Source organism: Amphiprion ocellaris, chromosome 11 (genome assembly GCF_022539595.1).
Source record: "Amphiprion ocellaris isolate individual 3 ecotype Okinawa chromosome 11, ASM2253959v1, whole genome shotgun sequence".
Classification (NCBI taxonomy): Eukaryota; Metazoa; Chordata; class Actinopteri; family Pomacentridae; genus Amphiprion; species Amphiprion ocellaris.
The window spans coordinates 22297601-22309983 of NC_072776.1; the positions used below are offsets into that span (position 1 = coordinate 22297601).

At 39.8% G+C, this 12383-nt stretch overlaps 1 protein-coding gene across 3 annotated transcripts in view; it reads right to left on the bottom strand.

Moving 5' to 3' along the window:
- The window catches only part of hecw2a (HECT, C2 and WW domain containing E3 ubiquitin protein ligase 2a), a 48727-nt gene that overhangs the window by 30299 nt on the left and 6045 nt on the right, over positions 1-12383 (bottom strand). For all 3 annotated transcript variants that reach the window (XM_035944479.2, XM_035944478.2, XM_023262331.3), the window contains exon 2: positions 4659-5360. In XM_035944479.2, the coding sequence (XP_035800372.2) occupies positions 4659-5037 (379 nt within the window). In that variant the 5' untranslated portion in view covers positions 5038-5360. The remainder of the gene's footprint in view (positions 1-4658; positions 5361-12383) is intronic.

Genomic DNA, 12383 nt, shown 5'->3' on the forward strand with positions numbered 1-12383 from the left:
TCTGCACATATTTAATTTTGTCGGACTGGAGCAATATTGAAAAAAAATATGTTCGTAAAAAACATGGTGTTGGGTGGTAAATGGTCTGCACTTACATAGTGCCTTTCAATCTTAGCTCAGTTCTTCAAAGCAGCCATAGAGCAATGGCAGCAGTGCCGCCAGGCAAGGTGCCAGTCTGTCATCAGGAGCAACTTAGAGTTCAGTACCTCGCCTGAGGACACTTCGGCACATGGAAGGGCCAGGAGCTGACTCACCAACCTCAAAGGTCCCATATTGTGCCTCTTTTCAGCAAGTTAATCAAAATATCACTGCCCCAGAGTGTGTTTTTCAGTTTTTCAGCTCAAAAATTAGCAAAAGATGGTTCAATCCACCAAGACTGTATAACCATTTTTTTGGGGCTGTTCTAAATGAGCTGTTTTGCTATAAAAAAAAAAAAAACGATGAGCTGCTGCTGTTCCCACCCCCTTCGAAAAGAACGTGCTGTCTGTGACTGACATCTAAGACTTTATACCAACCAAAACAACCAAAACACAATAAAAAAGGATTTTCACCATATGGGACCTTTAAGATTGGTAGTCAACCTTTGGTGGTTTGGTGGTTTTCTCCAGGTGTTCCGACTTGCTCCACCGTCCAATATTTCTGACTTTAGGATCACATCATTGATCACATCATCATCAATAGATTCTAAATTGAGCGAAACAAACCTCTACAAGGTACAACTACTGGATGGACAAATGGATAGAAACATGCACAATTTAAAAACTATCTACTATGTTCATCAGGCCAGCTATATTCCTGAAGTGGTTGTTTTCAATATGTATTTTGCTTGAGATTGTTACACAGGCACAAGAGACTTAGAAAATAATCTCACCACAAAATCAAGCATAACCCTGGTATGGTCTGTGCTTCGAAAACATTGGACCCTATTTTTCTCATAAAGCACCATTTGATTTTGACATCATCAGGCTTAAGTTTTCACAGAGGGTTTACCTCCAGGGGACACTTAAAGAGCCCCTGTGCTGAAATTACAGGTCACATACTGATATTGTGTTTGTTGTGTGCTTGAAGACACATCATATGTCAAATAAGCAGTCAAGGCCACCGCTGACCATTTCCACTGCAAAACTGCAGTGGACTGACGACAGTCTCAAAAACACACATTCAGACTGTCTAAATTACTCCAGTATTACAACTTGAGATGTAATACAGAGATAGATGGAGGTGAAGGTATGGATGTCATAGATCTGCATAGTCTAGAGGAAGTAACAGTGTACCTTCAGGGCAGGAAGGGATTATTATAATGAGGAAAAAAACATAACTTTGATAAATAGAGATGAATTTTTAATCAATGACAAACTGTTTTCTCAAGATAGTACTCCTCGCAGTGACTAAACTGATCTCTATGTGTAAAACTGGTGGCATACATTCTAACAATTGTTCTTCACTGCCTTAAATAAACACCCTTTCCCATGAGCCCCACAATATTGTGTGTCAAAAGCTACTCAAGGGACTACAGCTAGTTCAGACAGATTTGTAATAACAGCAGGACAGAGGGGACTGAACGCTGCAGATGGGTTTCTTTTGACAGCAGAGATTGCAGCAAAAAGCTGACTTTTAGAGGAGAGCATGGGTGAAAATTATGGCTGTGGAAAAAAAAAACAAGTTATATGTAATGTACTGCCACAATGATAAAAATTAAATTTACCAAGATTAACTGTGTTAAGATCACAGTAACTTGTAGTTGATGCTTGAGTGAAGCACATGAACACACATCATTTTTGCAGAAAGACAATGAAAGAAATGCTGAATGGAGGACTTATTTCAGAGAAGTTAGTGGAACAGTATCAACCCCTGAGGTCGCAGAAAGACCGTAGCTCTTTTAGAAAAACAGAGCAGAATTAATAGATTCGTAATAACAAATGTGCTGGTCCTACACTATTACTCCCGTATTACCTTTCACCATCATGGTCAGAACTGCTTGACAGTTTGAGCCTGATAGCCTTCTTCAGCACACAGGTCAATGTATTTCCCCCCTGTCAAATTCCTGTCTCTAAGCAGGATTAGAATTCATTATTGGAGACCCCCCTGCTCGCCTCAGAGACGTGCATGGTTTGTGATGGTGTGTGTGTTATCGTATACCAAGGCAGAGCTGTTACGTGTTGACTCAGCCTCCAGTCCTGTGTAAAGTCTCAACAGCTAATGTTTCAGTATTGACTCTGAGTTGCAAGCTTCTGCACAAGACTCTACCTGGCTATTCTCAGCTCCCAAAAATAAAACACTAGAATCAGCTGAAAAGCTTTGAGGACAGGTAGGGTCAAGTCAGCTCTAGTCCTAAAAGCCTGGAAGCTTCCACAATATTTCAGCAAAAAGTAAAAATAAAAGTAGTGTTTTGTTTATTCTGATGCAACCCCAGCTCCCATAAATTACATCCTGATACAACTAAATAACACTTACGTTTTGAAAGAAATATAGTTACTTTTTACACAAACCTGTTTCATCATCAAAAGCTAAGGCTGTGATGTAGTAGGAAAAACTTCCAGTTTGAAAGAGTGGCAAAGCCTGCTTACTGAGGTAGAAAAAGTGGATGCCAGCACAGACCATATGAGCCCTTTATACTTAAGCTTAGGTGCCATTTATTCTGTTTATGTTAAGTTTTCACTCGCAGTTTGGTTAGATCTAAGTAAAAACTACTTGGTTATGTTTTGGTAAATAGCACCGTTTTGGTTAAAATCTGACCATTTAACAACATGTTTGACGTGTCTCCTTCATTTTCTGACAAGCCCCGCCCCATCTAACACGATTGGTTAGCTGAAGAGGAAAGACGTTAAAACAATAAAATAAATGGCAACGCATGTTGATTAGAAACACATTTCTGATACATCACAAATACATACTTTGGCAGAAAGCGTTTCCTTCTGAATGTAATTGAGAATGCAGTTTGGTTAGAACATACTTTTGGGAGATAGTGCTGTTTTGATCAAATGTGTGTGAAACAGGAAGCCAGTATTTCTTGCTGTAATGTGAGTAACTAACAACCACGTTTGGATTTGACATTTAGACATGAGTCAGATTACATTAATTACACAATAGTGAAGACCTGTGATTTTAATTTGGCCTTGGCTGCTGATGAAAGTCATCTACAAACCATCTGATCAGAATGCAGCACACAGTTAATAGTAATGCTGTTCATACCTTTGCTTTTCCTACTATGACATCAAAATATCTGTAGTGAAAAAAAGTCTACGACACAGAACACACTGGCCAAGGAAAGATCCTAAGTGTCAGTGTTTAATAAACATTTTAAAACCAATCTAATTTTCTTTATCTTGCAAATAGTAATTTGATAAAATGATACCAAGTCAGTCTACCTACTAGCTTTTTCTGGTCCTTTTTAGTCATATAACCAGATGGTCTTTGTTCTTTTGCCATGGACATCACTTATTATAACAACTTATTGTAAATATCATACTTTAGACTTTTTTGAAGGTCTAGAGTGATTGTTAATGCTCTAAGCCAAGGTAGGATACGGATTACAGTAAACAATAACTGCGATGGCATGTTGGCATCTTACTAACAACTTCACTTGCTGATAGATAAAATGTCATGCCTTTGAATGAGATAAAAGCTAGAAAGTAATTATGTGTTGTGATTGTTTTGTTTGCTGCACTTTAACAAAACAGAGGGATGTCAATAAATAGCACAGATTAAGGCTGTGTTTCTGCTTACACATTCATGACTGCAACTCAGTAGGAATATATCGCAAAATCCGATATGCACCAAAATGTATCATTTACAATGGCCACATCCTGTGACTACATTTTATTTTACCTATCATGAATAGTCAGTGATACTAATATATGTGTAATATTTTACTTAAGTCTTGACTACTGACTCAAAAGCAAAAAAAAATAAGTCTCAAGGTCTGACCTATTAAAATCCCAGAGCATTAAAACATTTATAGAACAGCAACAGGCAGGTCTTACATAGCTGCATACATTGCATATTTATTATTAGGACTATGCATAAATTTCAGTTACGCAACAAGCAGTAATAACACTACTTTGAGGGAAACTGTTCCCACACTCTATTGCTTTATTGGTCAATATCTTACCTCCCACTTGCCTTATAAAGACTTGTGGCTTGACTTGATTTTAACCCTGACCTCCCTCTGTGGTCAAAGTCAAGGTTTGTTAGTTGATTTCACAAAATATTTTCTAAAAATTTTCACTAAAAATAATCCCCTTCAGCTTTCAAAAGCTGCATATGTAACTTCGCAACAATGTTTCCTTTACAATGTTCATATACATGAAATCAAGTGGCAGGTCGTAATATTGGAGCAATTCAGCCACATATGATTCCGAAAAAGAATAATGAAAGTACCACTCTGTAAGCTGACATGATTGGATGCTTAGGTTTGTTACATATGAAACCCTGGAAGTCTGAATCTGTGTTTTTGAGACTGTCCTCAGTACACTGCAGCCTCAGGGTGAAAACATTTAACAATAGCATTGACTGCTTATTTCCCGCATGATATGTCTTTGAGTATATAAACAATACCTAATGGACATGCTAACAACGTAAAAAATAAATACATTTTCACCATGGGACCTTTAAAAGTAGCTCATCTTACAACTATATATGTAAAATTATCATCTCACCAATATGGTACAGCCCAATCCAGTCGGTGGCGTCTACTTCTTCCTTGATGTCCCAGGTTATGATGAGGTTCTGGCCACGGTTCAGTGTGTGCTCCAGAGTGGATGCCGTTAGTGAAGAGCGACTCTGGGATGTCACCAGGTCTGTGTCACTGTTAGCCCGAGGGAGCCCGATTGGGCCACTGACGACGGAGGCAGTATCGCCAGCTGCTCCACCCCGCTCCGCCAGGGTCCGCAGGTTCTCAGGGCTGAGGGTGTGGCGGAGGTGTGGGCTGCGCCTTCGTGGGGCTGACAAGTGTTCACGGCCCCCAACAGCCAGGTTGGGTGGATTGTGGGAACGGGTCCTAGGTGGTAGGACTGCTGTGGCAAGGGAAGGACGCATGTTGTGTGGCTGGAGAAGAGGCAACTACAAGGAGTAAAAACAGCTAATGGTGCGACCCAAGAAGAGGGCGAGATGAGCTGGAGCTTCTTATTGAGCAGGCTGGTTGTCAAAGATGATGCATTTTGCTGATTCATCTGCACTGGCTCAACTTAAATTATCATGTTTGATCAGCCTGACTGGAAACATATGGGAGCCTTAGAAATTATGTGTTGATTCCTTCTGCACATAGGCTCACATGATCAGCTGTTGGTCCTTTGTCGAAGCTGAAGGTGTCCAACAACAGTCACAGTCTTAGTGCATGTTTGTCCAGTGGAAGTGAGAACCTAAAGATAGGGAAAGAAGGGAAAGACAGACAGAAATCAGTGAGATACAAAACTGCTCCCACAACAAAAGCAATGAGTGCATGCTGTGAGCTGCAATCAACAAATGGCTGAACAAACATTTGTCACCAGAGGGGTTGTTTGCTGTCAAAGAACTTGTCACCAACACAATTAACCCAGCCCAACCATTACGCTCCAGCCTTCCTTCTCTGACAGCCCTTCTAACGAAAAAAGAAATCTATGTTAGCAGGGGCTCCGACAGCTTCTTTTAGTTTTGCAACTCAATTTGAGTTATTTTTATTAGCTTATTGCCTAATAGCATCAAGATGGTAAGGGGTATGCACTATTTACTTCTTTGAATGAATAATGAAACGTGTATATGCTGTCTCCTCTTGGTTTTACAAACAGTCACACCCCATGTGGAGAAGAGTAGACTGAAATAATCTAATTTGAAATCCATTATCTCTACAAGACCACTGGAAAAGAAAACCTTTAAATCATCTAACAGACACACACACACACACACACACACACACGTGCGCGCACAGAGAGAGAGAGAGAGAGACACACACACACATGCACACCTCAGCAAGCAGGTTTCTATGGTTTCTGTCAATATAGGCTGCCTCAGTAAAAACAGAAAAAGGAGTCAGGCAGCTCTTCAATCAGCAAATGCCAGTTTGGGAACTGTCTGGGGAACACTGTCAGAGTCTCAAGCAGAACCATTTTGTTTTAAAAGAATGATGGCAGGATGACATGTGACTTCAGAATCTAGCCAGAGGGAGCTGGTCTTAAACAGAGCGTCGTTTTTAGTTGTTTTTTTTTAGGGAGAAAAGATTTGGTAAAATTCAGCTAATATATGCCTGGTGCAGTCACTGGAACACGATGCAGACTGCAGCCTGAGCTAAGCCCTGATATATTTGATATTTGAAGTGTCTGTGTGTCTCAAAAGCTGAGCTGTTGGTAATGATTTGAAACTGTTGCCTTGTCTGCAGGTCTCAGAATGTGCTCTACACTGTATGTATTTAAAAAATGGGACTGTAAAGCTTTTAGTATTAAAATAAGCAAGGCTGCAATCCGAAGACTCACTGACAGTTCATACTCTTTTATTTTGACATTTAAGGAACAGTTTGACAGATTCTTCCCTTTATTGGCAGTGTTAGACGAGACGATGCCTGTACACTAAGTGTGAAAGTATCATAAGCAGCCAGTTAGCTTAGCTCGGCATGAAGACTGGAAACAGAGGGAGGGAGTTATCTAAAGGTAATAAAATCCACCAGCTCCAAAACTCACTAATTGTTGTTGGTTTAGTTTGTAAAAAAACCAAGGATAAAAGGACTCCAGGTAGTCTTGCTAAGACCACAAATGACATATTTCTCTGAATATTACAGTGTTCCTTTTAATGCTGATTTGTTATTGCTCTTACTATACTCTCTGACCTCCCTTCCCTGCACCTACTAACATCTTCTGTTGATTAAAATGACAGAAAGAATCAAATTGCAGCTGACATCGGTGCTCCATGGTGGGGAAAAACCTAACACAAGCACAGTTATGGATGCTTCCTCTCATCAGCGATATCATCTGTTCTCAGTTCCTGTGCTTTCTGTCAGATTTGTAATTTGGACTGATTTCCAAGCAAAGACCAAACAGGTAGGCGGAAACTCTAGCAAAGACTGGAAATAATTCTGACGGCGATTTATATGCAGCAACCTGTATGAAGAATTGTCTAATAAACAGTAAATATGGCTCTCGTGCTTCTGAATCAATTCACTTTGCATTTTGAACAGACTGAACAGAAATGATGAACTGGCCTCTGCACTGATGTATGTGGATTGGCTGTGTTTGTGGATAACCCAGGCCTGATACTGAAGTGAGGAAAGCCTGGACGTCCCTGACTCAACAAGATTACCAGAGCACAGTCACATCTTACACACACATGCACACACACGCACACACAAACCTCAACAGGGATTTATGACAGAATAAAACCTTCATCACAGATGCAGGAATACGTAAATCCAGCTCACGTGTGCACATGGCCTCATACACAGTCATATAGCACCAGCAGGGAGGGGCCATATTTATAAACAAGCAGCAGCTTACTCAGTTGCAAAAGAAACAAAAATAAGTATATCTGTAACTGGTGAGTAGTTATATAAGTGCTCCTGTGGTCCAGTCGTCCCCCTCCTCCCTTGTTTGCCAGGCATTCTCTAACCGTGATGTGGAGTCGGAGAAGCCGCCGCTGCACCCGTTCCACTCATAACAGAGGAGTCTGTGTACCAGCTACAAACAGCACATACCAAAACATGACCTCAGGAGAGGGCATTTAACAATCTGGACTTGTTCCAGTGATTTTTTTTTTTTTTTGTCTAAAACACTCCTGTTTCCTATTTTAATCCCAATTCCTCTGCGCTGCAGTTTGACCTGGATTAGTGATTGATTCTCAGGAAGTGGACACTGATAAAGTGTTATATGAGAACCCCAAAATGAAATTGCTTTTCCAATTCAAACCATTCCCTGAGATGATGTTAAATTTGACACCTGTCTTGCAAAGATTGTCATTTGAGTACCTTTCTGTTATTGGGCACCAAATACTTTGTACTGCACCACTGTGCGGTGAATACTAAAAGGAAACACATTTGCAGCAGAGGATTTGATGGAGCAAGCCAGATGGTGCGGGATTGTCATTTTCTTATAGCTTGTCAAAAAGAGTTTTGTCAGAGAACATTCCAAGAACAGGAGGGCATTGAGGATTTATCCTATCCCATTCTTTGTGACAGGTATGTTTTTTGTCGTTTTTGTTGTTGTTGTTGCTGTGAAAGCACAGATTGAAAAAGTCTGTCAGGTCCAGTGTACCATGTTAGGATTATGGCTGAACACCTCCCCTTGCGCACCGTGTGTCAAAAATAACATATCAATACCTCACAATCTCAGACATGTACCCTGTTCTTGCCATGACAAACACAACACAACTAAACGGATTAAAAAAAAATTTGGCAATGCTGTACAATACTCCAAAAATACTGCGGTGCCAAATTATGTTCGGAATAATTCACCACTGAAGGGGATTTTCTGTAGCTCAAAAAAATATTTTCTTTATCTTTAGTGGATTGAGTCTAATAGTCATGTATATCTCCCTTCCAAAAATATTGGAACAGTGAGGCCAACTCCTTTATTAGGGTCTGAGCACCGACAGTGCACCTATTGTAATGCATGGGTTTTTTCTTATACTTTCTTCTTCGGACGAAAGAAATGCATTTTTGATATCCTAAAAATACTTGAAAACATGTGAAAATCTGCACACACATCAGGACTGGCAAAAATATATATTTTTTGAGGGGAATACACACACATATGTGGCAAAATGGCTCACTAGCGCCTCCTGCAATATTATGAAAATTCAGCCCCCAAACCACATTTCACCTACAGCTACGAAATTTGGTACACATCTGTAACACATCAGGAGGCACAAAAAAGCCTCCTGCACAAATACTCAAAACACAACAGGAAGTCGGCCATGTTGAATTATGTGTCATTTTGTGGACAATTTTAGATTAATTTTTCTTGTTTTCAAAAGCTATAAATGCAAATGGGTTAACGCCAACACAGCTCAAATTTGGCCAAGCTGTACACCAGTGATGGGTGACCAAAAGATATCAAAACGGTCCGCAAAAGTGGGGGGCATGGAAATGCTGGCTGGCAGAACTTGGACAATTTGCCCTGAAACAGGTAATGCTGTGTAACTATCCTGTACATGCTCCAATCTGCCTCAAGCTTTTATGTGTGATCAGTCGGTCCTGATGACATACTTAGACTGATATACATCAGAATGATAGCGCCACCTGGTGGACAGTTTTGATAGGTCACCATCAACAAGGCCATAGGCTGAATACACTGTCAGTCACAGCGCCACCTGGTGGACATGCTTGGATTCGCTGACCACCAAGGATGCGAGGGCCTGACCAACGCGGCCTGCAGCTTTAATTTTTGCTTTTATTACCAGGTATTTACATCTGGATCTGATACACAACTTAGAAGATACATTATTTGTAACGAAACACCAAATTCTTAGATGAGCAAACCCTTAAAATAAATTAAAGTGAATAAGACTTAATATGTAATAACAAATCCTTTGCTCGCAATTATTACATCAAGCCTGTGACCCACTGACATCACCAAACTTTTGCATTCTTCTTTTGTGATGGTTTTCCAGCCATGCAAGCCCAAGCCATGACATTACCTCCACTGTGTTTCACAGATGAGCTTGTATGTTTGGGATCATGAGCATCTCCTTTCTTTCTCCAAACTTCAGCCTTTCCAGCACTTTGGTAAAAGCTCATTTTGGTCTCATCAATCCATAAAACTTTGTCCCAGAATTTTTGAGGCTCATCTCTGTACTTTTTGGCAAATTCCAGGCTGGTCTTCCTATTCTTCTTGCAAATGGGTAGTGTAGCCTCTGTACTTTTGTTCATGAAGTCTTATGTGAACGGTAGATTGTGATACTTTCACTCCTGCCCTCTGGACATTGTTTCTGATGTCATTAACAGTCGTTTCAGGGTCTTTCTTTACAGCTCTCACAATGTGTCTGTTGTCAACTGCTGCTACTTTGTCTATCCGTTCCACATCTGTTAATTAGTACATCAGTGGTTTCCTTCTTCTTCAGGACATTCCAAATTGTTTTACTGACTATGACCAATGTTTGTGCAGTGGCTCTGATTGATTTTCCATCTTCTCTCAGCTTCACAATTGTTTGTTTTCCACCCATAGATAGCTCTCTGGTTTTCATGTTGGTTACACTATTGACTATAGATTCAGTCTGCACAGGCAAAACCCAAATCTGAAAGCGAATGTAGACATTGAGCACTATTTAATGTTTAAAAAAACAAAATAATAGGACACACCAGGACAACGAATCACACCTGTAAGTCACGTGTTTCAATATATTTGCTTACATGAAAAATGAGTTGGTTCAAACAAAAGGTGCTATCTTCCAAGTTGTGTATCAGATCCAGATGTCTTGACTTTCCCTCGGGATTAATAAAGTATCTATCTATCTATCTATCTGTCTATCTGTCTATCTATCTATCTATCTATCTATCTATCCATCTATCTATCTATCTATCTATCTATCTATCTATCTATCTATCTATCTATCTATCTATCTATCTATCTATCTATCTATCTATCTATCTATCTATCCATCTATCTATCTATCTATCTATCTATCTATCTATCTATCTATCTATCTATCTATCTATCTATCTATCTATCTATCTATCTATCTATCTATCTATCTATCTATCAATCTATATAAGCTGCTGGTGACAAATTCTGAGAACATATATACATGAAAATACTGATATAGCAGACTGTGTAATGGCAAAAAAAGATAAATACAAATCATGGATTATTCCAATATACTGTGTCAATGACTACAGGTATATAAACTAAGATGTATTCTAACATCCAAGATTCTTGTACATCCAAAGGAAAAGGAAACTATCATTATGTGTTGAGGTATAGTGGTAGATTATGTTCTCTTGGAAAAGGAAAATCATACTTTGTCTTCCTCAGACGGTCAATAAAAAAGTCCTGTGCTTTGCCAAACTTTATATACTTGGAATTTACCCAGTTTTAAATGACATTTATACTTCTTTAGGCTAGAAAAATAATTGAATTATGGTGGACTCCTCCTTTGTTATAGTGGATAAACGAACTGTCAGCTTGTGTTAGTCAGGAGAAACTGATATATATTTCTAAAAGGAAACAGAACTACTTTGCTTGTAATTGGATCTCTTAAATGAAGTTTTTTGTAAATGCAAATACAAACGCTACTTCAAGTAGAGGATGGTAATGAAGGGATATATATACACTAAAGATTGTTGTTCCAAATATAATTAAGCTACTAAGCATGATTGTTGCAAATACAATTAAGCCAAATGTTTTTGTGTCTAGATGGAGTGTTTTTTACTTACCTATTCTGTGGGAAGTTATGTCAATGTGACTGTTTAGTTGTTAAATGTATGGTCATTCTGTAGTGTCAAAACATCAATAAAAATATCTGAGAAAGAAAAACATCAGTGATCGACGCTATTACATGAATAGACATGTTCCTTCATTGCCATACACACAAAGAGTCAACCCAAACTTCAGACTGCAACCATGTGTGAGTTAAAACTTTATGTGGTTGCATTTGAGTGCATGATAGCCATGAGGCTGATTTGGTGCCTCTCCGCCTGGCATGGGAGCTGGTGGTTGAAAGTTATATTTTTTCTTTCTTTCCATTGGTTCAGTCAGTCTCTCAATGCCTGATGTATGAAAGAATTCATTTCATTTTTGCTGTGTTTCACTGATGAAACAATCTATAGTTCCATCCATCCATTATCTATACACCGCTTAATCCTCACTAGGGTCATGGGGGGGGGCTGGAGCCTATCCCAGCTGACTCGGGCGAAGGCAGGGGACACTCTAGACAGGTCGCCAGTCTGTCACAGGGCTACATACAGAGACAAACAAGCACTCTCACATTCACACCTACGGGCAATTTAGAATGATCAATTAACCTCAGCATATTTTTGGACTGTGGGAGGAAGCTGGAGTACCCGGAGAGAACCCACGCATGCACAGGGAGAACATGCAAACTCCATGCAGAAAGATCCCGGGAAAGCCGGGACGCGAACCAGGGACCTTCTTGCTGCAAGGCGAAAGTGCTAACCACTACGCCATTGTGCAGCCCCAATCTATAGTTGGTTATGTAAAAAAAAAAAAAAAAAAAGGGAGAGTTCCCAACTCAGTCATATCTGAAGACAAAGAGTCCATCCATCCATCCATCCATCCATTATCTATACACCGCTTAATCCTCATTAGGGTCACAGGAGGGGATGGAATCAATTCCATCTGACTTAGGGTGAAGGCAGGGGACACCCTGGACAGGACACCAGTCTACCACAGGACTACATAAAGAGACAGACAATCACAATCACATTCACATCTACGGGCAATTTAGAGTTATCAATGAACATCAGG